Source organism: Pteronotus mesoamericanus, unplaced genomic scaffold (assembly GCF_021234165.1).
Source record: "Pteronotus mesoamericanus isolate MK-2021 breed Mesoamerican mustached bat unplaced genomic scaffold, CSHL_Meso_final contig_37, whole genome shotgun sequence".
NCBI classification, from domain to species: Eukaryota; Metazoa; Chordata; class Mammalia; order Chiroptera; family Mormoopidae; genus Pteronotus; species Pteronotus mesoamericanus.
Genome location: NW_026555144.1, coordinates 2,943,451 through 2,971,361, shown reverse-complemented (window position 1 = coordinate 2,971,361; position 27,911 = coordinate 2,943,451). Strand labels below are relative to the sequence as shown.

Sequence of the window (27,911 nt, the reverse complement as noted above, 5' to 3'; positions counted from 1 at the left end):
CCCTCACACCGCTGGAATGAATACTGAGCACTTAACCTCTCCTCTCATTCCACCGATGTTTGCTTTTAAAGCATTTCTAGTTGATCCCTTGAAAGCAAGTACACCAGCTGTTATAGTAGTGTGCTTAAATACTATGTGGAAAGCAAAGAAGAAAAGCATCCTTGGATAAAATGCATCATGGTATAGAGCACACTGTAAATGTTACAAAAAACACTTAAAGGAGGGAGAGATATTTATGGGGCAAGGTTTGGTTTCAGAGCTCCCCAAATGAGCCCCATTTCCTACTTAAGCAATCTCTGTGGCCATGCAGTGTGAGTTGTACTGGGCAAAAAATCAATGGGCAGCAGGAGGAGATGGTCAGGAGAGTTATTTGGAAGGGTGGCAGGGAACTTTGATGATTAGTTTGACCATAAAACAGGATGCTTACAAGGTGAAGCGAAAAAAGTGACAGTGACACATTTTGAACCCTAGAGAACAGGGATCTTTAAAGTTTTGCACCATGTATTGATTGAAACTGCACAGTGGAACAGGATCTATGTGCATGTAACTCAAAAAAAAAAAAAAGAAAAAAAGAAGAAAAAATAAGAATTGGCTTAGTGTAGAATGGGAGACAAATATGTTTTTCATTCAGCTCTATTCATAGTGAAGCTGTGCAAAACCATCTGTATCTACTATGTACTGAACTTTATGGGTGATTTGTAATTTTGTATGCATATGATTTTTGTTTTAAGCATTAATTTAACATAAGCCTGGCCTAAGATGTCCCACATGAGTACACATTTTTATGAGTATTATATATATATACACACACATGCCTACATACATATATACAAACACAGAGATTTCAAAACCAAATCACTATTTGTGGTCATATTAATAATAGGGGAGAGGGAGAGCAAAGTGTTAACTAGTAATCCAAAAGTTTCATTGTAGATTTTCCTTCAACAGTCTTCTCCCCGACCTGTGCATTTATTTTCTAGTGAATCATCCATTTGGTATTTATTGAGTACTCACTGTGGGCAAGGCCACCATAGTAGGTACAAAAATGTACTCCTCTAGTAAGGGATATTAAGTATGTACAAATGGTTTATGACTTGTGTTACGACAAAATAAACAGTGATGTATCAGTAAAGATATACACATTGATTGCTGTGGGAGTTCAGTTGAGAGAAGGATGACTTCCAGCTTACCAGGAAGAGGAGGGTTAGGAAAAGCTTTGTAGACATGACATTTGAGCTGAGATTTGAAGGATTGGGACATGTGGACATGGGTGTGGGGCGGGGAGGGCATTCCAGGCAAAAGTAACAACTGCATGAACAAAGGCAAGAAGAACACTGAGTAATTGAGTTTAACAATAGCATGAAGTCCACAGATAGTCAAAACTCTAGGTCCTTAGGAAGTTTACAAAGAACTTTCAATAATACATTTTTAACTTTACCCTTTGAGGTAAGTGGTATTGTTGTTGTTGCTGTTGTTATTCCCATCCCACAGATGAGGATACAGCAGTTCAAAGCATTTAATTGATTTTTCCAGGGTTACATGGGTTACATGTGTAGTAAGTGGCAGATCCAGGTCTTTTTTACTTCAAGGACCAAGTAGAAAGTGAGGTTAGAAAGGCCTGGTGGGACCAGGATGTGACTGGGAGGCTTGGATATTTGGCCTTTTAGTTTGAAGTTTTTGGAGCAGGGAATGTCATGATGTGAGCTGTGCTTCAGGAGTTAATCTTGCAGCAGCATATAAATGGATTGGCAAAGACAGAGAGATGGCTTTAAAAGACTACTGAGGAGTTCATCTCAGTAATCTACATGAGAGGGAATAAACTCTGTAAACTAATAAAGTGACAATGGGAATAAAAATAGCAAGTTTGAGAGGGCTTAGTGGTGTATAGGATAAGGGAGAGGGAGGGATAAAAATGACTTGAATTTCAAACTTGTGGTCATTTGAATTCTGATACTGTGTGTGTGTGTGTGTGTGTGTGTGTGTGTGTGTGTCACAGGAAGAAGAATTGCTTCTGTCAAAAGATGATGACATTAATTTTAGATGAGAGAATACTTTTAGACACTTGCAGGATTTCTGTAGGGCAGCAGCTTCACCCTGGAAACTTTCAGGAATCCACATAGGCCATCCTTCTGGGACAGGAGAGGATGGGAAACTTGTGAAGCACTACCTCAAAGCCATTTCCCCAAGGGGAATAAATGGGGATGGAAGGAGACTTTACTTGGGGTGGTCAACACCCAGTACAATATACAGATGATATATTACAGAATTATACACGTGAAACCCATATCATTTTATTTACCAATGTCACACCAATCGATTCAGTTTTTAAAAACAAAAAAAGAAAAACCATCTCCCCACTCATCAGCCTGTCTCTTGAGGGAGGCTGTCATTGCCTTCCAGGTTCTAGTAAGGAATGAGGCTTCAGTTACAATGCTTTTTTAGAAGATCAGGGATTGGATGGACCAGGTTAGGGAATAAGATAGATTGCCTGCAGTCTGGTTTTCATGCTTTTGCCTAAGTGGTAGGTAAGGAGAGAGGTAAAGAACTGTCTTCCTAATAAGGGTAGAATGGGCCAGGTTAGAACAGGCAAGACCCCCTGGAATCTGGTAGCCCATGAGATTTTGTGGGCCAGATTATGGGATAAAGACATCTCAGGATCTGCTAGTGCAGCTCTTGCCTAAGTAGTGGGTAAGAGGAGAGGAGAGGAGTAGGAATTCTCTCATTGTCTCACCTGCTCATAAGGCTAGGTGGGTTGGGCCGTGGTTGAAAATAGATTCCCTAGGATCTGTCAGCAAAAATTTTTGGAAGGTAAAACAGCAAGAGGTAGGACTGAAATCAGCCATAAGATTGGTGCTTTATTATTTTAAGTTCATTTGTTGAGGCTCATCTTGTTATTATTATAATTTCATTCATTGAGGTCAAGCAAAAGGCCACTTAAAACTAAAAGTAAGTACAAAACTGAACAGCTGTGACTGCCTCTCTGATCTCTTCCCTACTGCTTCAGTCGACCCTGGCCTCTTGCATGCCCTCTCCTCCCCTACTCCATCAGCTTCCAGGCAAGGAAACAAACTATCTAGCTGTTCCTGCTAGCTACTTTGTACTCCTGAAGTGCCTTTGTTGAAAACTGGTGTGTTCCTGGAAAGGAGCACCTAGTAAAGTTTAGGCAGCATTTGCAGTAAAGAGGGAAAAAGTAAAAGTGATTTTATGAGAGGGCTGCAAGCTGATTCATTGAATGCACTGCTGTGTGAACACGGAATTGGAATTGATATGTTATGCGTTTGAATCATGAATATTCATAAAGCGTTAGAAAAAAATTCTCTACATGCAAAGTTTTTAAAGTAGACATGATATCCTGTTGGTTGACAAGGTAAAGGTATCATTCTTAATGGCCCTGGCTTTCTGCCAGCTGGAGTGACTGATAGGTCCTAAAACAATTCAAGGCCTGCTTGCCAAGTAGTTTCTTGAAACAATGTAGGCAACTTCAGAATGCCTAATCCTTCTGTCAGTGAAAGGAAAAAACTGCTGCCTCCTATACAAAGTAAAATGTGTGTTTCTGATAAAGCCACTCTTGCATGTCAAATTTATAATTCCTGCCAAAGTTGGCCTACTTGATCTGCCACATAATACAGGGTTTTGGAGCCATCTAGTACTTAAAGATTGACTCCATCAGACCTCTTAATCCCCTTCTGGGACTCTTTCTGATGCCGTAGTGCTGTTACGACTCTTTCAGGTTACAATCAGTGACAGTTTTATCACTGATTCTAGCAACATTATTGTGACCCTTGGAATTAATCTGTGTCTTCTTTTATTTGATGGACATTCCATACATACAAGTGGTTATAATTGATACTGTTAACTGTATTGTAAAAATTGATATTTTGAATATGTGTAATACTTCTCTTGCTTGTTAAGGATGTTCCCAGTGGAGAAACGCCACAATTTGAATACTGGTAATTGGACCAGTATACAGCCAGCCCCACACTGGATCTCTCAGCCCAGCCACATGATAACAGCAAAGCAGTATAGCATGCTAGGGAAAGGGAATTGGATGGAATGGAAGGTCTCAGTCTTGACTAAAGAACTAGTAGAGACCGGAGTGCTTAAGGAAACAATCCAATAGATTGCATGAATTGCCCTCCCACTCAGGCCAGCGAGTCCTAATGAGACAGTTGTACTGCATGTGTCAGTGACTGACAATTGTATAAACTGGGACCTGTGGCAAAAATATGTGGCCACTAGACAGACTCCCCCTGGGGTTGTGAACATTGCACGTATCTTAGAATATGGCTGTAGTTGATGTCTTTGGAGTCTTAAACAATTAACCTATTATGAAGAACTAGCTGAGGAGGAACTGTGAAACATTCTCTCTCTATTTTTTTTTTTGTTTTTTACTTTAATCTTATGTTCTCCATTTAATGAGGGTTGGACGGCCTCACCTTTAAGACTATTACAGAGTACCTAGGCAGAATCACTCTTTCTAAGCAAGCTTGTTACTATCACTTGGATCTAAACAGGCAATTAAATGTTTTGATTTTAACCTCTAACTCTTTTAGTCCATCCAAGGCTATAAACAGGGATGGTGATAATATCTGTGTTATTTTTTTAAAATTATATTTATTTTTTGAGGGCGGGAAAGAGAGGGAGAGAAACATTGACCTATTGTCTCTCACATCCTACCAACTGGGAACTTGGCCAGAAACCCAGGCATGTGCCCTGATTGGGAACTGAACCAGTGACTCTTTGGTTTGCAGGCCAGTGCCCAGTCCATTGAGCTGCACCAGCCATGGCACTGTGCTCTTTAACACAGGAGGTGATGTAAAAAAGTATAAAATATATTTTTCACAAGTAAACTGTAATGTGTGTAATATGCATCTATATGTACCAAAATTGTGATGTAGCTCTTCTCCAGAGACGCCCTTTACTGTGTGTATTAATGAGCAGTAAAGTGGTTAAAAGACAGGGAGTAATATGACGAAAACTGAGCAAAATGCTTTGTATGTAGGAAGAGTTATTTTTCTCACAGACCTTGACGATAGAAAGAAGAAAAGCAGATTGCAGATCAGGCATTAAAATCAGCTTATAACCACATCTGCTGTCATATCTCTTGTTCCCTATATCCTAGTATGTGTACTACCACCAAGGCTTCCTGATCACCTTGCGGGACATCCATATGAAAGGAATAAAGGACATTTTCTATGTTTTAGGGGCACTGAACTAGAGATTTAAATAGAATATTAGAAAAAGGGATATAATATCACAGATTTCTACCTGTTGCAGATAATGCTGTAGATCCAGATGTATCTGCCAGGACGCTCTTTATAGATGTTGAGGAGGTCAAGAATAAATTTTGTTTAACCTTTACTGATGATGGATGTGGAATGACGCCTCATAAATTACACCGAATGCTCAGGTAAAAATGTCTTCATTCTTTGCCTCTTGTCTTGAGTTCATGAACTGTAGTTAAGGCTTAATGATTTTCTTTAATATTTTACTTTCCCTTTATTCATTCAACAAATAATTATTGAGCATCTATTATGTGCCAGGGTACTGGTTATAAAATGGACACTGTTTTTGCCCTCACAGAATGTACAGCCTTGCTGGCAATTCAGACAATTAAGCAGTAATCATAATAAAAATGATAAGTATAGTAATAGTAAAGTATAGGATGCAATGGGACAAGTCAGCAGGGGAACCCGATCTAAACCAGGAAGTTAGGAAAAGCATCATAGATGAAGTGATATTTAAGCTGAGATCTAAGGGTGAGTAGTAAAATTTAACAAGGTAAAGGAACAAGGGGCAATTGATGAGAGTTCAGGCAAGGAGAAGAACAAGTGTAAAGATGTGAAGGCCATCACTGGTCTGAGACCCTTATCTAATTTATATTCACTTACATTTACTCTTAGATCAGAAGTATTGGAATTGGGATGATCTTTGGATTAAAATTATGAATGTGCCTTGGTATAATTGAGCCATGTGAAAGATAAATAGAAGGCATTTATACTTGCAATCTTTGAAAGTTTTGCAGTAGAATTTCAAAGTCCGGAAATTCTCTTTTCTAGCTGCTGAAGCTGGTGATATAGATTTTTATTGCCACTCTCAGTTCATCTAATCACTTGAAAAGGTTTGGAGTTGAGAATGTAAGTTTATACTTCATTGTATTCACATATCACTCAGCGAAAAATGAGTATTTTCTTAACTCTTTCCTCCTTTCTTCCTTTTTTAGCAGATGAGATTGATTACTTTCAATATGGCTTCCTGAGCTAGTACGTGAAGAATGAGTAACAATGGAGGGCTTCAATGGAGGAAGGAAAGGGCTTCAAACTATAGGAAAAGAAAACATTAATTTTGTTGTAGTTCTCTTTGTAGGTATTCTATTTCTGTAACCCTGTTTGTAGGAAAAAAACTCTTTGATGCATCAAAGAAATGAAATGAAATTTCAGCATAACCAATTATAAATTTGTTATTTTTTAAATTTTTCTAATACATTTGTCTCCATTTATCCTCCACCACCCTCCCCTGCCAGACCCATCCCCACCTTGCCTTAGGCAATGTGTCCTTTGTGTCCTTCACACCTGTTCCTTGATCCGGCCTTTCCCCTTCCCCTCTCTGCTACACCCCTCCCTCCCTCCTGTCCCCCTCGAATTCTTATTTCTTTCAATGTTACTGGTCATATTTTCCTTGCCTGCTTGCTTTGCTGATTAGGTTCTACTTAAAAGTGAGATCATATTGTATTTGTCTTTCACCAACTGGCGTATTTCACTTAGCATATCTCTCTCCAGTTCCATCCATGCTGATGCAAAGGGTAGTAGCTCTTTCTTTCTGATGCATAGTATTCCATTATGAAAATGTACCATAGCTTTTTGATCCACTCATTTACCGATGGGCACTTAGGTTGCTTCCAGCATTTGGCAAAGGCAAATTGTGCTGCTATAAACGTGCATAGATTCTTTTGAATTGGTGTTTTGGGATTCTTAGGGTATAATCCCAGCAGTGGATTGCTGGGTCAAAAGGCAATTTCATTTTGAGCTTTTTGAGGAAATTCTAAACTGTTTTCCACAGTGGAAGCACTACCTGCACTCCCATAAGCAGTGTACTAGGGTTCCTTTTCCTCCACAACCTCACCAGCACCCGTTGTTTGTTAATTTATTTATGAGGGCCATTCTGATTGGTGTGAAGTGATATCTCATTGTGGTTTTAATTTGCATTTCTCTGATGCCTAATGATGATGAGCATCCTTTCATATGTCTCTGGACCTTGTGTATGTCCTCCTTGGAGAAGTGTCTGTTCAGGCCCTTTGCCCATTTTTTAATGGAATTGTTTGTCTTCCTGGAGTGGAGTTGTGTGTGTTCTTTATATATTTTGAAGATCAAATCCCTGTCTGAGGTATCAGGGCAAATATATTTTCCCATAAGGTTGGCTCCCTTTTCATTTTGCTGATATTTTATTTAGCCATGCAGAAGCTTCTTATTTTGCTAAAGTCCCATTTGTTTATTCTTTCCTTTACATCCATTGCTCTAGGGGACACATCGGTGAAAATATTGCTGCATAGAATATCTGAGAGTTTCCTGCCTATGTTCCCCTCTAGGACTTTTATGGTGTCATGACTTACATTTCAGTTTTTTATCCATCTTGAGTTTATTTTTGTGTATTGTGTAAAGTGGTGGTCGAATTTCAATTTTTTTGGATGTAATGTCCAGCTCTCCCAATACAATTTGTTGAAGAAGCTATTATTACTGCATTTTATGCTTCTGCACCCTTTGTTGAATATTAATTGACCATAGAGATGTGGGTTTATTTCTGGACTCTCTATTATATTCCATTGATCTATGTGTCTGTTCTTTTGCCAATACCAGAAAATTTTGATTACAGTGGCCTTGTAATATAGTTTGATATCAAGTATTGTGATCCTTTCTAATTTGTTTTTCTTTCTCAGAATTACTGCAGCTGTTTGGGGTCTTTTTTGTTCCATATACTTTTTTTAAATGTTTGTTCTGTGTCTGTGAAATATATCACTGGTGTTTTAATAGGGATTGCATTGAATCTATAAATTGCTTTGGTTAGTATGGACATTTTGATGATGTTAATTCTTCCAACCCATGAACATGGTATATGCTTCCATTTATTTGTGTCTTCCTTAATTTCTTTCTTCAGCGTTGTGTAGTTTTCTGAGTACAGGTCTTTTACCTCCTTGGTTAAGTTTATTACTAGGTACTTAATTTTTTTTGCTGCTATAGCAAAGATGTTTTTTTTCTGATTTATGATTCTGATATTTCATTTTTGGTATACAAAAATGTCTTTGATTTCTGAATATTGACTTTGTATCCTGCTGTTTTGCCAAATTGACTTACTAGATCAAGTAGTTTTTTGGTGGAGTCTATGGGGTTTTCCTATATACACTATCATGTTAACTGCAAACATTGATAGTTTTACTTCCTCCTTTCCAATTTGGATGCCTTTTATTTCTTTTTCTTGTCTAATCGCTATGGCTAGGACTTCCAATACTATGTTGAATTGAAGTGGTGAAAGCAGACATCGTAGTCTTGTTCCTGATCTTATTGGGAAGCTTTTCGGTTTTGCCCATTGAGTATGAGGCTGGCTGTAGGTTTTTCCATATATGGCCTTTATTATGTTCAGGTATGCCCCCGTTATTCCCACTGTGCTCATTGTTTTTATCATAAATGGATGCTGTACCTTATCAAATGCTTTTTCCAAATCTATTGATATGATCGTGTGTTTTTTGTCTTTCTTTTTGTTTATATGATGTATTACGTTTATTGATTTGCAAATATTGAACCATCCTCGCATCTCTGGGATGAATCCCAATTGATCATGGGATACAATGTTTTTCATGTATTGTTGGATGTGGTTTGCCAATATTTTGTTGAGGATTTTAGCATCTATGTTCATCAGCAATATTGGCCTGTAGTGTTCTTTCTTTGTTGAGTCTTTATTTGGTTTTGGGATTATGATGACGTTAGCCTCATAAAAACAGTTTGGGCGTCTTCCCTTTTCTTGGATTTTTTTGGAATGGTCTGAGAAGAACAGGGTTTAGCTCTTCCTTAAATGTTTTGTGAAATTCTCCTGTGAAACTATCTGGTTCAGGGCTTTTGTGTGGTGGGTGTTTTTAGATTACTGCTTCAATTTCACCAGGTGTTATTGGTGTGTTCAGGCTTTCAGCTTCTTCATTCATTGATTGAAAATTATATTTTTCTAGAAATTTGTCCATTTCATCGAGGTTTTCAAATTTCTTGGCATATAATTGTTCAATGTAATTTTTTACAATCCTTTGTATTTCTGTGGAATCAGTTGTTATTTCTCCTCTTTCATTTCTGATATCATTTATTTGGGTCCTCTCCCTTTTTTTCTTGATAAGTCTACTTAAAGGCTTGTCGATTTTATTTATCTTTCAAAGAACCTGCTCCTGGATTGGTTGATCCTTTGAATTGTTCTTTTCTTCTCAATGTCATTCAGTTTTGTTCTGATCTTGATTATTTCCCTACTACTACTTGCTCTGGGATTTATTTGCTATTGTTCCTCCAGTTCTTGAAGTTGTAGTGTTAGGTCATTTATTTGAAATGTTTCTATCCTTTTTAGGTTGGCCTGTGTTGCTATGAACTTCCCTCTCAGGACTGCCTTTGCTTTGTTCCATAGGTTTTGGACTGTTGTGTGTTCATTTTCATTTGTTTCCAGAAGATTTTTGATTTCATCCTTGATCTCAGTATTGACCCATTCATTGCTTAATAGTGTACTATTCAGTCTCCATGAGTTTGAATGTTTTTGAGTTTTTTCCTTGAGGATAGTTTCCAGTTTCCAGCCCTTGTGGTCCTAGAATATGCTTGTTATGATTTCTGTTTTCCTGAATTTTTTGAGGCTTTTTTTGTGTCCTGTCATGTGGTCTATCTTTGATAATGTCCCGTGTACATTTGAAATGAATGTGTATTTCTTCGAGATGAAAGGTTCCATGTATGTCCGTTAAGTCCATTTGATCTAATGAATTGTTCAGTTTCATAATATCCTTGTTGATGTTTTGTATGGAAGTTCTATCCATTTTTGACAGTGGAATATTAAAATCCCCTACTATCAGTGTGTTACTGTCTATATCTTTTTTTGAAATCCTCCAAGATTTTACTTATATATATTTGGGTGCCCCTGTGTTGGGGGCATTAGGTTCAATGTTTATGTCTTCTTGATGGATTGTTCTTTTGAGTATTATGAAGTGTCCTTCTGTTTCTCGTTTTATGGCTCTTTTTTTTTTTTGATGTCTCTTTTGTCTGATAAAAGTATTGCTACACCTGCTTTTTTTTTTCCTGTCCATTTGCTTGGATTATTTTTTTTCCATCCCTTATTTTCCATCTGTGTAGGCCCTTTGTTCTGAGGTGAGTCTCTTATAGGCAGCATATGTATGTGCAGCATATGTATGGTTCATGGTTTCTTATTCATTCAGCTGTCCTATGTCTTTTTATTGGGGCATTTAATCCATTTACATTTAAAGTTATTATTGATAGTACTTATTCATTTTTTCCCTTTGTACCTGTGATCCTCTCTTTCTCACTCTTTTTCTTCATCTTCTTAAAGCAGTCCCTTTAGCATATCTTATGGTGCTGGTTTGATAGATGTATATTCTTTTAACTTTCTTTTGTCTGTGAAACTCTTATTTCAGTTTCCATTTTAATTGAGTGCATTTCTGGTTAGAGTAGTCTTGGCTGCAGGCCCCTGACTTTTATGACTGGGAATATTTCTTGCCACTCCCTTCTGACTTGCAGGGTTTCTGTTGAGAATTCAGATGCTAGCCGTATTGGGGCTCCCTTATATGTTACTACCTCTTTCTCCCTTGCTGCCTTTAGGATTTTGTGTTTGTCTTTGATATTTGCCATTTTAATGATGATGTGTCTTGGAGTGGGCCTCATTGGGTTCCTCTTGAATGGGACCCACTGTGCTTTCTCAACTTGCATGACTTTTTCTCTCCTCAAAATAGGGAAGGTTTCTATCATTACTTTTTCAAAGAGCTTCTCTATCCCTTTTTCATCTTCTTCTCCTTCTGGTATCCCTATAATACGGATATTATTATGTTTCAGGTTGTCCTGCATTTCCCTCAATGCCTCTTCATTCTTTTTGAGTCTTTTTTTCATTTTCTTGTTCTTCCCTGCAGCTTTTTTCTACCTCGTCATCCAACTCAGTGATTCGATCCTCTGCTTCATCAAGCCTGCTTTTGATCCCATCTAGTGTGTTCTTCAATTCAAAAATTGTATTCTTCATTTCCTCTTGCCTCTTATTGGAAGTTTCTATGTCTTTTTTCATGCTGACATAGTTTCCAGTAAGTTCCTCATAGTTTCCCCTTAGTTTTTGGTAATTCTCCCTGAGCTCACCGAGCTTGCTGAGCTTCCTTAGAACCATTTTTTGAACTCAATATCTGATAGTTTACTTGCCTCTATTTCATTTAATTCTCTTTATGGGGATTCCTTCTTTCCCTTCAATTGGGGGGTGTTTCTTTGTCTTCCCATTTTTTGTGAGACATTTCTTTTTTGCTTCTTCTTCCTAAATTGATCTGTTATGACTTCCTGACTTTGTGGTGAGAACTTCTATGGTAAGAAACTGTATTTTTTTTTCTTTCTGCATTTGCCTCTGATGATGTCAGCTGTTGACCCCATCTGACCTTAGGCAGAGTTTAAGAGATTTCCAGGAATCTACTGTGTGTTTCTGTCTTCTCCAGTTTTTAATCTACTCATTCTGCCCTCAGTAGTCAGATATAGGCATCGCAGATCAGGACAGAGTCCTCCCTGGGGACGGGGTTATTGTTTTGTTTCACGCTGCTGCCTGCAAGGTAGTAGGCTGCATGAGCAAGATGGCTGTTGCCATATGGGGAAGGAGTCAGCACTGGTATACCCCTGGCCACTCTCTCAGTTCTTTCCTCAATGCTTCCATCTCCAGAGTCTCCCCATGCATCTCCAGACCACTCTGTGCCCCATCCATCCAGAGATCTTCTACGTGTGATTGCTACTCTGCAATTAGCACCCATGTCTGCACAACACAGGGCCAGGGCTGAGCCTCCTGGTGGCATGGCTATTGTACCCTTTCATGCTGCTGTCACTCAAGGGAGTGGTCTGCCTGAGCAAAATGGCTGCTGCCATATGGGGGAGGAGCCAGCACCAAGATCTCCCCAGCTACTCCATCAGTTCTCTCCCCAACACCTCTGTGTCCAGACTCTCCTCAAGCTACTCTAGACCACTCTTCGTCCCCTGTAGCCAGGTATCTACTAACTGTGACTCCTACTCTGTACTCAGCTTCTGGGCCTACGCAATGCCTGTCCAGGCCAGAGCCTCCTGGGGGTGTGGCTATTGTGTCCTTTCACATTGCTGCCAATAAGCAGAGCGGTCTGCCTGAGCAAGATGACAGCTGCAGAATGGGGGATGAGTCAGCACCAGGACCCTGCCAGCCACTTTCTCAGTCCTCGCCCCAAAGCCTCCTTTCCCAGTCTCTCCCCAGGCAGCTCCAGCCCACTCTGCCCCCACCTCCCTTGGTGCCCAGGGTAAGTGGCTGCCACTACAAATTTTTACATTGGCCCTTTAAACCTCTCTTTGAGTCTCCAGCAGCCTCTCTCTGGCAGAGAGCACCCCTACACTTTTTGCAGCTGGCTGATGTCTGTGTGCTGTTTGGCCTCTGGTAATCTAGGCTGGAGATCCCCACTTATGGTTTAGACCCTGCTCTTCCCAGGGGGGTCCAACTGGCCGTTTCAATATCCCTGTGTTCCTGCCACCTGTGGACATCTAGCCCACCTTCTCGAGCCTCTACCGTGCTCCTTATTAGTTAGGTTGTGCTGAAGCCCATTCTTCTGTCTGTCCAAAGTTCCAAGGCTCCTCTTTCACTATTGTTCAGTTGTTTTCCAGGTGATTTCTTCACAATTTAGCTGAAACTCTAGATTGGTCCTAGGAGGAGGTCAGTGTGACTTCCACTCATACCTCTGCCATCTTGGATCCTCCAATTTGGTTATGTTTTACCACTCAGAGTGATAAATTCTCTTTACCACTCTGTGTACCCTATGTACTTTGTGTCTTAGACCCTCATAATTAGAAGAGTATTTGATGACAACATCTAGATGTGGGATAAGAATGTGGCCAGTATGTTGGTGATGTTATGGAGCTGGTCCTTTTAACTTTTATCTCCTAAAATTAATATTTTATGTTATCATAAATATAATTTTAGGTGGGATGTAACCCAAATATTTATATGTCTAATTCTATATGTAGTAGATTTTTTCTAAACACTTACCTCCTTACCGACTCCTTCCCACCACACCTTACACCAATGACATGGGTGTCAAATAGTGGGCTCATTAGATCTTACCACTTTCCATTTTGCCTGTGGAACTACATTGGTCAAAGTTGGTGCTCATAGTTAGTTACAAGGCAGGATAAAGAAAGAGGATGGTTTCAAAGTAATTGCAACAATATTTGTTCCAGATTCATGCAACACATTTTTACTGAACACCTATGTGAAAGTCACTGGAGATGAAGTGTTGAACTAGACAGACATGGTCCTTGCTCTCAAGGGGCTGATAGTTTAGGAAAAAATATAGAAAATATTTGAATAGTACTAATACAACTAAATAGGCTATCCCACCTACTGGTAAATTCTATGAAGGAAAAGTACAAGTTCTATGAAAGAATATAATGGAGGGATCTACTGTAATTTATGAATTCCAAAAAGATTTCCCTGAAGAAATGATGTAATAGAAGTGGTTATATAAAATTATTAAGCCTACGGAAATTCTATTTGCTCTGTTACATTTCTTTTTAAAAATATTTTATTTTATTTTTTTTAGACACAGGGGAAGGGAGGGGGAAAGAGAGGGAGAGAAACATCAAAGTGTGGTTGCCTCTTGTGCACCCCTTGCTGGGGACCTGGCCTGTAACCAGGCATGTGCTCTGACTGGGAATCGAACCAGCGACCCTTTGGTTCGGAGGCTGGCCCTCAGTACACTAAGCCATATCAGTCAGGGCTTATCTATAATATTTATTATAATCCTATCCATATTTCCAGCTCTTTATGCTAATCTTCCTATTTTCAGGCTAATGAAATAGTTATGTAACTGCAGCAACAGTTTCCCCCATAAATGCATAATCTCATGAATATCAAATTAAAAAGGAAAGACCTATCATTGACTTTCTTTAAGGTTCACAATTAATTCTCTTTAGCTTCTCTTTAGCAGGTTAGTGTGTGAACCAACTAGTCTATATATTCAGCTGCCTTTTCAGTAAGGTGGAAAACCTCTTCTTTCAGAGCTCAAGGATTAAAAGCAGCTACAGATCCATGAATTGAAGATATTTGCAAACTCTGATTAGAAGTGCAGTTCTTAGTAGGTCTTTTCTAAAACAACAGCCAGAGAATAACAGTGTGCTTAGCAGTCTTTCATTCTTTTATATTGCATATTACATCACCAATATATCTAGGAAACAACAGTGCCCACCCTTGTATGTCCATGGATTTGCTAAGGTTTGTTTCATTGGTCAGAGTCCCAATTTAAATTCACCTCTCCGGATTCTAGAATCTTGATATTTTAATAAAGTCAAGAACAAGCTGCTGTCTTCCTGGATTCCACTCAAAGAGCTGGTATCCAAACCCCCTTGGTGTGTAAACACAGTTCTCTTACACGAGAGGATAAAACAGGGCTTAGTGAAGAGAAACCCCCTATATAAGTCAAGTTATCTCTGTGGAAAATGAGTGAGCTATACTGAACTATATAAAATTCATGCTACAATTCTATTATTTATTGTGAGGGCTTTTATATTATGTAGTTATTTGATTAATATCTGGCATCCATTCTTCAATTTTCAGTTAAGTAAAATACCTAACATGGAACTATTAAATGATATAAAAGAATACATAAGAAAAATTAAGTTGAACATAACAGTGATATCCAGAAGCTTCCAGATTCTCTCTTCCCATTATTCTTATCCTTTTCTATTTCTGGTTCTGTCCCCTACTACTTACTTTCTCAATCTTGTATGGTCATTTGGTCTTCTCAAACTAAGTTGCACAATCAGGGTTTATACTCACAAAAGGGGAAAAAAAAGATAGATGGCATAAAAGGCAGGAATGGCTAGGAAATTAAAAGAGTACTATATAGTCTCTATTTTCACCACTTTCCCTTGACCACCTAATTAAAGCTTTTTGTAGCATAAGAGAAGGTTTATGTCCAAATAACCATTGAGATTTTCACATGGTAGGTTACTGTTTATGAAGAGCCCTGAGTTTTAGATATGATATTAGATCTGAAGTAGAGCTAGGGGATACCACATGAAAATTCTCAGAGTGACTTCCAGAGATAGTTTAAAATTCAAGTTTGAGTACTACTTTATAATATATTATGCATACAGTATATAATTTAATTCTCATAATGACTGCATCTTTTCTAGCCAATTTTTTCATAAGAGGAACAGGAATGCCTGAATCTTACCAACTTCTCTAAGTTTATTTCCTGGAATACTAAGGTCCATAGACTGCAGAAATGCAACATTCTTTGGGGATTTTCAAAGGTACTATTGCCCTAGAAATTACTTTTCTCTGTGGTTAGATTTATTTGTAGGATGCATAAAGCTCTTATAACTTGTCTACTCTAGAAGGACTTAATGGTATTATTGTGTAACACTTTGAAATAGAAAATTGAAAGGTGGTATTCCTTCTTAGGAAATAAACACAAACTGCACCCTTCAGGAAGTAGAAACTAGGCAACTGAACTCTGCTTAAAAGTGCAAGAGCTAAGGCCACACTCTTCAGACATGGCATACAGAGTGTCTATTTTATTGATGTTGGAGAAGCATCTAATCTGTAACATATGAAAACTTTCATTAGACTGTGAACCACAAGGGCAAGAATCATATTTCTTTTATCAACAGTTTTGTCTCCAGTATTGAGCACAATGCATGGCACATAGTAGGTACTTAGTAAATATTTACTGAATGAATGGTATACAACATTGTAAATTTAGTCAGTCTGGAGAGAAACAGTCCTTAAAATTAGTTTTATTTGTAGTGAGGGAAGGTATATGAGGAAGATAACCATCATTTTCTGAATTTCATATCTTTTATTTTTTTGGTTCTATTATTTTGCTGCATGTCTGAATGGAGCATATGTTAAAGGAAAAGGATCTGGTTGCCAAATTAAGCTGATCAGTGATTGTTGAGGTGACTCAGTGAAATGCCCTTAACAGAACAAGAGAGACTTTATACTGCAGCTGTTTGCTGATATTCAGAGGCAGAACTACCTATTTTTATCCCTTGGCCCCATTCCAATGAACTGTCTCAGCAGATGGAGAAGAGCATAAGAATTGGAAGGGTAAACTTTCGAGCAGAGAGTTGAAACTGTTAAGACATATAACCTCTGACTCTCAAATTTCTAGAAGGTGATATAACCAGGTTCAGGGATGCCTAGTCTGGTGACACTGATCAGTGCAGCTATCTGGACTTTTGTTAACCTCTATACAGTAAACTCAGATAACCACCTTTTCAACCTACCCTAATCTTATATTAACAATCAGAGCCATTTTTTCCAGAAAAAAAGACAGCCACCTATCCCCTTCTCCAGCTATCTTTGTTAGTGGAAAGAAGCCATGTTTACATTTATAAAATGTGAGTCTATTACACTGGAAGTGTTTATGTACACACAAACCACACGAGGAAATCAACCCTATTACCCCATAGTAATTTCCTGTGTTTTTAACATAACAGTTTTGCCCAGAAATATCAAGATAAAAAATGAGAGGCTTTTACAAGTGTTATTTCATTTGTAACTAAACATTCTGCCTGCCACCTATCTTAGGATGCTTTGTATCTTTCTGGTTTCTTTTTTTTCTGATTTCCTTTTCCTTGTGTAATTACAGCTTTGGATTTACAGATAAAGTAATAAAGAAGAGCCAGTGTCCCATCGGGGTCTTTGGTAATGGTTTCAAGTCAGGCTCCATGCGGCTAGGAAAGGACGCTCTTGTCTTCACCAAGAATGGGGGTACTCTCACTGTTGGACTCCTATCACAGACCTACCTGGAATGTGTCCAGGCCCAGGCAGTTATTGTACCAATTGTTCCATTCAACCAGCAAAACAATATCCTTTCTGGAAGTGGAGAATGTTGGTTAGAAATTAGTCTACTGTGTTATTTTGATAGAAACTTCTTCAGGTCAAATCCAGCTATCAATTCAACTGTCTAAAATTTAACGTGAATTTCCCCCTATTAAACATTTTTTGAAAAATAAGTGGACTATTGACAGAAGCTTAGAAATGTTTTTGTTGTATGGAAAATATCATTGTTATGTTATTTATCTGTAGCTCTCCCCCATCACCAGTCCCTTGGTAAAGTACCCCCTCTCTTTATTTTTCCCCAAAAGGTATCTGCATTTATATCATACTCCGAGAAACATACTATTCATTAGTTTATATGATTGCAGAATCGTTCATTTCTCCATTCCTGGACAGGCTGTTATTTCTGTTAGATAACAGGTCATCTTGACCCAAGCAGTATAACAATAAAGTTTGAATTTATTACTTCCAAAGAGCCTAACAGTTCAGCCTTTGATCTATTTCTTAAATATAGAACGGTCTTTTTTTACATTGTATCTTTGAAGCTATATTCTGCAGGAGTAACTGATTTTTGTGTTTGTCTCTACAACCTTTCTTCATTTTGCCTTTTCCTTCTGTAGCAGTAATGCCCATGTTTTATTTCTCTATGTCCATTTTTATCTAAACATGCAACTCAAAAGGCAGATCTTCCTAACTAATAGCATTCTCTTAAAATATCATTTTTTCTTTGACTATATTTGGTTTTACAAAAAATGATTATTACTGAGGATTCCTTGCCCAGCCTAGAAGCCATCTTGAACTATTCGATTTTCAACAATGAAAATGAACTGCTGTCTCAGTTTGATGCCATCCCAGGCAAAAAAGGCACTCGTATTATTATTTGGAATATCCGCAGGTATAGTACTCCAAGGGTGATAGATTCTATTAGGCAAAGGTAGTATGATGAAGTATATTTTAATAAATTTCTAAAGAAGCAGAGTAGTTATATTTTGATAGATATTTGTATCTCATTGCATACTTTTTCTTAACTTTCTTACAGCCACAGCTCTGTCTTTGATAGTGTTCTTTTTTTAGAAAAAATTTCAATCCGCACTAAAGGATATTTTTATTGATTTTAGAGAGAGAGGAAGGGAGAAAGAAAGAGAGAACCATCAATGTAAGAGAGAAACATCAATCAGTTGTTTCCCTTATGCGCCCTGACTGGAGATCGAACCTGCAACCTAGGTATATGCCCTGACCAGGGATCGAGCCCACAATCTTTTGGTGTATTGGATGACACTCCAATCAACTGAGCCACCCAGCCAGGGCAAGAGAGTGGTTCTTATTAGTAAAATGTGGAGCTTGATAATGTATAAACATGAATGCCCTCAGGCTGTTGCCACAGATAATCAAGACAGTTCAATGTTATTCTAAAATCTTTAAAATTCATTATAAATATCTGTTTTATATTCATGGACAGTTTTGAGGTAGAGAAATGATAGTTATTTAACTTACTTGACAATGAAAATAAAGTATGAAAAAGTGACATTAGGATAACAAAGCACAACATGATCTTTAAATCTAAGGACCTCTGTATTAGTGCTTTAGAGTAGTTGAATTAGCAGTAGAAAAACCTTTGAAGTAGATAAATTTGAACTGTAATTAGGCCAGTTTCAGGTCATGTGTTGAATACTAACAAAACAATCTAGAAATACTCTAGAATACATGATTTGTTTAATCTAGTTATATCAAATGGAATATATTTAAGTGTCCACTAAAACCTAAAAACCTTTCATATAAAACAGAAGTGTTGTTTTATGTTTAATAGAACAGAATATCAGGTATATTTATTCTTTTTATCTTTAAGTTAAGAATTTCACCTCATTTCTTAGCTGGGCTAAATTTACATAAAACCATGCTGGTTTGTATAGAAAGTACTTTAAACTAAAAAGAAAAAAATAAGGAATTTTTTCACACATTGGTAATTTAGATATTCCTTTGTCCTATTGGAAAAACCTCAAATATTATTATTTATAAAAGATCATTTTCCTGAGGTATTTTCAGTGAATTAAACACATTAAGCAGGTTTTTTTCCTTTGTACATTGTTTCTCAATTATATAGTAGTAGGTGTTATGTAAATAAAGGATTCCATGTTCACATAACTTCAGGAAAGGTAACTTAAACGAAGTTTGCAATATCGCTCTATTGTAGCACTTCTCAGAGGCTTTAATATGCTAATGTTATTTCAATATTCATTGAATATGCAAGAGAGCAATATAATATGCAACATTATGCAATTTCAAAAAAATTTTTCTTCAGACCTCTTTTCCTTGGATAGTGAATGGTGAGGAGCAAAGATAGGAAACCTCCTTAGGGTATGTATTAGAGTTGGGTGAGATAGCAAGAATCAGGATTATCCTGGAAAATACAGAATATACTATTATGATGACATGGGCTTTATAAAAGATATATACCATAATGGCTCTGGTCCATCCTTAAAGAAGGAGCTACATTTTCACCACAGCAGCTCTGAGTTTGCAAAGGCTGAAGTATGAGAAAGGTATTACTAGGCCTTTGAGGTGTCTCTGGGGTCCGAGAATTATTTTTCAATTTTATTCACTCATGCAACCAACCTTCCCTTCCCTCCCCTCCCCTCCCCTCCCTTTCCCTTTCCTTTCCCTTCCCTTTCCCTTTCCTTTCCTTTCCTTCCGAGTATTTTGGGGGACTGTTGTCCCACAGGACAAATTTTGGAAACTGTTGTTTTGATATATATGTTTTCTCCATAAGCCATCAGGAAACAAAGATGGGTCTTGGCTTTTTTCCCTGGCTGTTGTTAGTGATATAACCCAGGGTCTGGGAATGGACCACAGCTAAGTGACCCAAAGTGATTATGAGAAGAAAGTTCCTTATGAAAAGAATATGAGTACTATTATATTTAAATGTAATCCCATACATAATACTCTACAGAACTGACAAATATATGCTGTTTCTATAATAACCTTTTTTTTTCCTACTAAGAAATAAGATAGAACTAACTAATATATGCTCTTTCTCTAATAACCATTTTTTTCCTTCTAAGAAATAAGATATGTGGAAATCTCAGTATCTCATTAGTCCTTACGTAATTTCTGAAATTAGAAGTAGATTTTGATTAATCTGTTTATTCAGCTAGGGGAAATGATGTTGAATGACCTACCCAACAATACCCGGAAAGTTGGGATCTATTATAACTTCCTTTTTCAAAGATAGCTGACAACCATATGATTGATCAGATCACATACACACACATCCTCCTTTATTTCTTCCTTGCCTTTTGTACTTGGCATTACCACCTCTATGAAACATAGTAGGTTTGTTTAGGCTGGAAATACCTAAATATTGTGTGGTCTTCAAACTAAGTAATTTGTAGTTTAGTACTGGTAGGGAAAGAAATAAGTATCTGAGTTTTGGCTCATGTTGTTTCTTTTCTCTTGGGTTCCTAGTGCATTTTTTTCCTTTGGAACCAGTTTTTGTTAGATTGGTTCTTGTCTCTTTTGCCCAGAAATAAGGATGGAAAGTCTGAGTTGGACTTTGATACAGATCAATATGACATCCTGGTATCAGACTTTGGCACAGAAGAAAAAGAGACTGGTGGTGTTACCTCTGAACTGCCAGAAACAGAGTATTCTTTACGGGTGAGTAAAAGTGGTTTTCCTTCAACAATGAGAGGTAAGATTTCCTGTAACATGAAAATATATATAACAATATCTCATTTTAGTTACATAAAAATGACCACCTTTTAGCCCTGTGTTAGGATTCCTGTTTGCTGTCTCCACCAACACAGTTTAGCGAATAGATGCAGTATCGCTTAAGTATGATAGTTGACATAGTGTAACATGGTATGGAAACTGAGCCAAATCATTGTCCAGAGTACACCTCAGTTGCTAGCAACATTTTAAGGTAATGTCAGTAGAATTGGCAATATTGCATAATAACTTTCCCTTCACTGTTCCATAGGCATTTTGTGGTATTCTGTATATGAAACCACGAATGAAAATTTTTCTGCGTCAAAAGAAGGTGACTACCCAGATGATTGCCAAGAGCCTGGCCAATGTAGCATATGATATATATAAACCTACCTTCACAGTATCCTTACAACTACATGAAGTTTACCTCTTCATTTCAGGATTAGATTTCAACATTGGCATAGAAAGACAAAAACCTTTGCACTGCATTTCTTAAATGCCGATTTATGTACTTTTTTTTAGAAACCACCTGGAAATAATTAAAATATTACAGAGTCCTCAGATTTTGGAGATTCTGGTTCAGTAGATTCTGAAATCTCTTTTTTTAAAAAAGAAATATTACCTATTTTTAAATTATCAGCTGATTCTAGTGAGTAGCCAGGTTTGAGACTCTCTGCTTTAAGGTCCACACTATTTGGTTTGTATTGGAATTTTGTTATATATTACATTGATTGAAATAGCAAAATGATATCTAGAAGTTGATAATCTTTTGGACATGGCATAATTTTCCTCATGACAAGTCCACACTTAATTTGATAGAAGTTAGGAGAGCGGAAATTAAATCTTCAACAGGTTTGACATGGATTTCGTGGTACTTCTCATAATGGCAACTGCTCAGAGAAGTAAGTACTCATTTTCACTTCTATCCCCCACTGCATGAGGAATGGATTTAAGACACTTGAGAAAATCTTAATATTCTGGAAATTAGGTCCATCTTTTTTTGATGGTTTTGGGGCAAAAATAAAGAAGTCTTTGAGAAGCTGAAAACTCATAAGCAATTTATGAAAAATTTCTGTTGTAATTTATTTTCTAGTAAATAAGCACAGCTCTTGGACTAAGAAACACTCTATTTATCAAAGGTGTTATTTATCTTGCTTTATCTTTCTTTCCATGACTAAAAATTAGAAATTGTTGTTTCCTTTTGTAAAAAGCTATGTAGTTGTTACTCTGAGCAGATTGACTTTCTCTTTTTGGAAACAATGCATTGTCTATTAGGCAAGGGTTGTTTTTTTTTGTTTGTTTGTTTGTTTGTTCTGTTTGTTTTTTAAGCCCTAAACAAGCACAGTTTAACAAAGTCAGAGATAGTACTGTTAGCATCTGTATGTAAATTAGTTACACCACTGTATGTAGGCTAGGATACTGGTGCCATAGGTTTAACAGAGCCAGTCTAAAGAATTGTTTCCAACTGCATATTTTTAAAATATGACACATTTCTGTCACCACCTTCCATCTTTTCTGGGTTTCTGGGTTTCTATCAGGGTTACTCCTATATATGCATTCTATATGTACCTTAACTCTTAACTGCCCTTCTCATTAAACTAGTTACCTTCTTTAATAGAATTTGGACTAAACAAATTCATTTTTGAGATCAGTAAAATGAAACTCCTAATGACATTTCCCCCAAGGTCACTGAGGGACAAGATCAGTGATGCTGATTTATTTATTTCTCAGCTATCAAAGGCCTCTTCTCTCTTCTTGTCCTCTCTAATTTGAGGAACCTCCTAGACCAGTGTACTCCCTCCCCCTAATTTAGCATTTTAAAAGTATAACATAGAAATAAAGAATTTGACAATCTTTATCTTAAAAATGTTAATTTTCTTTGCCTTGGCTGGTGTGGCTCAGTAGATTGAGTGCCAGTTTGCAAAGGAAAGGGCCCCCCTGTTCGATTCCCAGTCAGGGCACAAACCTGGATTGTGGCCCAGGTCCCTGGTGGGACGTTCTCAAGAGGCAACCACACATTAATCTTTCTCTCCCTCTCTTTCTCCTTCCCTTCCCTTCCCTAAAAAAAAAATAAAGTCTTTTTTAAAATGTTAATTTTTATGATATTAGAGTTTTAGTGTGTTTGTGAGAGTTTTGTTTCTTGAGTTTCTGGAGCCCAGAACATTATATGTTCTGAGCCAAACATTACTGTATTCTATCATACCTGGCCCATTTGTCACTTGTGTTTATACAACAGCTTGTTATTTAGAAGGGAATATTGGTATCATTTTTTGAATAAATAACAAAAATAAATTTTTATTTAACTAATTTGGACATGAAGATTTCTTAATACTTGTTTTAATGAAAACTTCAGTTACTCTATCACCCCTTTATCTTTTTCACTTTTCTTACCTTGGTTTTAAAATCAAATTGGACTTGTTAAAAACTCACCATTGTTCATGTTTTATGTATAATTATTAGTTCTCTTTATTTCATTTATGAAAGCTTGTTAACTTCATCCCATGAAATATATTACAACAGGACTATTCATTGTCCTTTACTTTTAAGTGTGACTTGGTTCTTCTACACTTTTGTTGTAATTGTTTCATATGATTAGCAGGACTTACATTATTGCTTATAATTGTGTAGATTTGTATTGTACCATTTATAACTCTTATCAAAACCTAGCATACCTAGCAGAAAATTGAGCAACTAGGAAGGGTTAAGAAACGTTTTGATTATTTATAAATTTTTAAAATCACTGATGGCATTTTTGTATGTTTTCTTACAGTCTTTTCTATGTATATACTTATTTGTATATACTTATTTTTAGACAATGCTTATTATTATATTTTCAACATTTCCTAATATTACAAAATATTTTTCAAGGACCTAATTCTAAAGCTACATAATAGATCATGTGGATAGACCAACATTTATTTAATTGTTCTCTTAATGTCAAACAATTAAATTATATTTTCTGCCATTAAAACTAATAGATAAATCTCTGCAACTCATACAACTTTATAGGCTTCCTTGACTTTTCTGTAGGCTAAATTCATAGAAAGAGAACTATTTGGTTAAAGGTTAAGGGTATTTGTAAAGCTATTACTACAGGCTTTTTAAATGCCCTCTGGAAAGGTTGTACCAATTTATATCAAATGTTCTTTGCTATAGTAGAATGCAAATTATTTTTTCTGACAGAGCTGCTGGCATTTGTCTCCTTAATGATTTTCTTCTCAGAATAAGCAGGTGAAAATAACTTTTGGCTTCTCTTGCAAGAATAATAACCAATTTGGAGTAATGATGTATCACAACAACCGACTCATAAAGTCCTTTGAGAAGGTGGGATGCCAGGTGAAGGTGAGTGATTACTGTTTCTTTGTCATAGAAGGCTGAAAACAGTAGGAAGAGGATTTAAAAGTTGCAAGGGGGATTAAGTCATTAATGACTTCTTCTTCCATCTTATGATGGTTGTTAAATCTTACTCTAGAAGTCTGTATTACCAATGAACCATCTTGTATTGAAAAACTCTACTTGTCATTCTCCATAGATGTCAGTCAACATGGAAACTTTACTGAATGCATTTTCTAGGTATCTGTTAATAAGAGATAGAAATGAAACACCAGCACCTCTGTCATGTGTAAGTTCATTAGTGTTGATAGTAGCTTTTTATGTTTTCTTGGGGATAGAATAAAGCATAGTGAAAGATGCATAAAATTTAGTGGTTGATGGCCAGGATTTGATTAATGACTTCTACTTACAAGCTGTACAACCTAGGCTAAATCACTTAATTTCTCCGAGGCTCAATTTCTTACCTGTAAAGTGGAAACAACAGTAATAATTTTACCTGCTTTTTCTACCTTACAGCTTACCAGGTTGAGAGATTTAAGTGGGATAAATTATGTGAAAATACTTTATAAACTGAACCATAAAAATATTACCATTATCTTTAAAGTTTTAATGACAGTTTAGAGTAGAAATATCCACAAGTATCCCATTTATTCCTATTTTACAAATAAGATTGCTAAAACACAAATAATGATAAAATGATTTATGTTTCACAGTAGGACAAACTTATAGTAGACCCAGGATAGCTAGTTTCCAGCCTATGTTGATTTTCCTTGTTATATCATCTTTACACAGCTCATATTTGTGTGCCATTCTAATTAGACCTTGACTCAGTTCCTTTCATTAAAGAATAAAAAAAAAGATTTTTCAGTCCAAAAATATCTTGTATCAACTTGTAATTAATAACCACTGCAAGTCTGATTCACTTTAGTAGTTGATTGGTGGCCTACATGTACAAAAATTGTTTATTACGGTGTGATGATTATGAGGCATCCTTAAGATTTTTTCAGATGAAGTTTGGTTTTAGTTCTCTAATACAGTAGTGTGTAATTTTGATTTTTTTAAGCAGTGTCGTTTTTTTGTTCTAATGAAATCTTATGGCAATCCCAAAATATAAAACAGATGAAAATGGAGGTAGTGTGAGAGAAGTAGAGATGGCTATTAATCCTTGGAAAATCCTAGAATATCTTTAGATTATAGTTTAAAAATCTTGCCCTAGAATTTGCCAGAGGTTCCAGTTCAATGTAATATTTGCCCTCTAATAAAGCATATTCTAAGTGTTTCTCTAGACCTTGCTGGCCTTACCTTGCCTATGTTATGTAACTTTTTTTTTATTGTTTGGAATCAAAAGGATATGCCTCCAGGCAGACAGCAGTACTGTGAGAGTTTAAATTAATATTTTTTTTTTCCTAAGCCAACCCATGGAGAAGGTGTGGGAGTAATTGGAGTCATTGAGTGCAATTTCTTAAAACCTGCATACAACAAACAAGACTTTGAGTACACCAAGGAGTACAGGTTAGTGACTCCCAATCTGGTGTGTTTCAGATAGTTGTTCAGATATAATTCTGTTCTATAAAACCTGTAAAAGCATCTTAAAACCCAGATAGATAAATTAACTGAGAAATACTTCAAATCTGTTTTCTAGGATGAGAGAAAAAAATGACTTGATTTTTATATTAAACCTTAATGATACATGATATATGGAGCTCAATTGAGGTAAACCTTACCTTTAAAAATTATGTAAAGAGCATTGGAGTCAAGGAGTAAAATACTTCCGGAGAAACAAAGAGCCTTGAAATTATCTTTTTAAAAAATACATCATATATATATATAGAGAGAGAGAGAGAGACAGAGAGAGAGAGAGAAAGAGAGAGTATTGTGTGTTCACTACCCAAAGTTAAGTCAATGAGTTTTTATTTTTGCTTAATCCCTTCACCTGTTTTCTTTTTTTAAAAAATGAATTAAGTTATTTTTTTCAAATACATTTGTCTCTGCCTTACCCTCACCACTTTCCCTTGCCCCCTCTTCCCTCAACCGCCCTCAATCCTTCCCCTTTGGTTTTGTCCATGAGTCCTTGCTATATGTTCCTTGACTTTCCCCTTCCCTTCCTTTTCCCCTGCCCCCCTCCTTCTTTCCCTCCTGTTTCTGATGTTTTGTTTTTTTCCTTTCAGTGTTGCTGGTATTATTTTCCTTGCATCTTTGTATTGTTGGTTAGGTCCCGCTTATAGGTGAGATCATATGGTATTTGTCTTTCACCCCCTGGCTTATTTCACTTAGCATAATGCTCTCCAGTTCCATCCATGCTGTTGTGAAGTTTAGTAGTTATTTTTTACTTTCTTCTGTGTAGTATTCCATTGTGTAAATGTACCATAATATTTTGATCCAGTCATCTACTGATGAGCATTTAGGTTGCTTCCAACACTTGGCTATTGTAAATTGTGCTTCTATGAACATTGGGGTGCATAGGTTCTTTTGAATTGGAGTTTTGGGATTCTTAGTGAATAGTCGCAGCAGGGGAATCACTGGATCGAAAGGAAGTTCCATTTTCAGCTTTTTGAGGATATTCCACACTGCTTTCCACAATGGCTACACCAGTCTGCATTCCCACCAACAGTGGACTAGGGTTCCCTTTTCTCCACAGCCTCGCCAGCACCTGTTGTTTATTCATCTGTTTATGATGGCGGTTCTAACCGGTGTTATATGGTATCTCATTGTGGTTTTCATCTGCATTTCTCTGATGGCTAGTGATGCTGAGCATCCTTCCAAATGTCTCTGAGCCCTCTGTATCTCCTCCTTGGAAAAGCATCTGCCTAGGTCCTTTGCCCATTTTTTGATTGGATCATTTGTACTCTTGGAGTGGAGTCGAGTGAGTTCTTTATATATCTTGGAGATCAAACCTCTACCTGAAGTATCATTAGCAAATATATGTCCCTCCACGGTTGGCTCCCTTTTCATTTGGCTGATGTTTTTTTTCACCATGCAGAAGCTTCTTATTTTGATGAGGTCCCATTTGTTTATACTTTCCTTTATGTCCCTAGCTTTAGGAGACATATCAGTGAAAAATTTGCTGCGTGGGATATCTGACAGTTTCCTGGCAATGTTCTCCTCTGGGACTTTTATGGTGTTCTGACTTATATTTAAGTCTTTTATCCATCTTGAGTTTATTTTTGTGTATGGTATCAGCTGATGATCCAGTTTCAATTTTTTGCACGTAGCTGTCCAGCTCTCCCAAGAGCATTTGTTGAAGAGCCTATTTTTTTCTGCACTTTATGCTTCTGCCCCCTTCGTCAAATACTAATTGCCCATATATACATGGGCTTATTTCTGGGCTTTCTATTCTGTTCCAATGGTCTATGAGTCTGTTCTTGTGCCAGTACCAGGTTGTTTTGAGAATAGTGGCTTTGTAGTATAGTTTGATATCCGGTATTATGACCCCTCCTACTTTGTTTTTCTTTCTCAAAATTGCTGTGGCTTGTCAGGGTCATTTATGGTTCCATATAAGTTTTTGAAATGTCTGTTCTATGTCTGTCAAATAGGTCATTGGTATCTTAATAGGGGTTGCGTTGAATCTATAAATTGCTTTGGGTAGCATGGACATTTTGATGATAATAATTCTTCCAATCCATGAGCAGGGTATATGCTTCCATTTATTTGTGTCTTCCTTAATTTCTTTCTTCAATGTTGTATAGTTTTCTGAGTACAGGTCTTTTACCTCCTAGGTTAAATTTCTTCCTAGGTACTTTATTTTTCTTGTTCCTATATTGAATGGTATTTTTTTTTCTGATTTCTTCTATTTCATTGCTGGTGTA

General features: G+C 36.9%; 1 protein-coding gene across 1 annotated transcript in view; it reads left to right on the top strand.

Moving 5' to 3' along the window:
* MORC4 (MORC family CW-type zinc finger 4) overlaps window positions 1-27,911 on the top strand; it is a 92,950-nt gene that overhangs the window by 983 nt on the left and 64,056 nt on the right. The window contains exons 3-9 of the mRNA XM_054576920.1: window positions 5,278-5,410; window positions 16,877-17,094; window positions 17,815-17,962; window positions 20,589-20,721; window positions 21,044-21,172; window positions 23,995-24,114; window positions 25,517-25,617. Of these exons, the coding sequence (XP_054432895.1) occupies window positions 5,278-5,410; window positions 16,877-17,094; window positions 17,815-17,962; window positions 20,589-20,721; window positions 21,044-21,172; window positions 23,995-24,114; window positions 25,517-25,617 (982 nt within the window). The remainder of the gene's footprint in view (window positions 1-5,277; window positions 5,411-16,876; window positions 17,095-17,814; window positions 17,963-20,588; window positions 20,722-21,043; window positions 21,173-23,994; window positions 24,115-25,516; window positions 25,618-27,911) is intronic.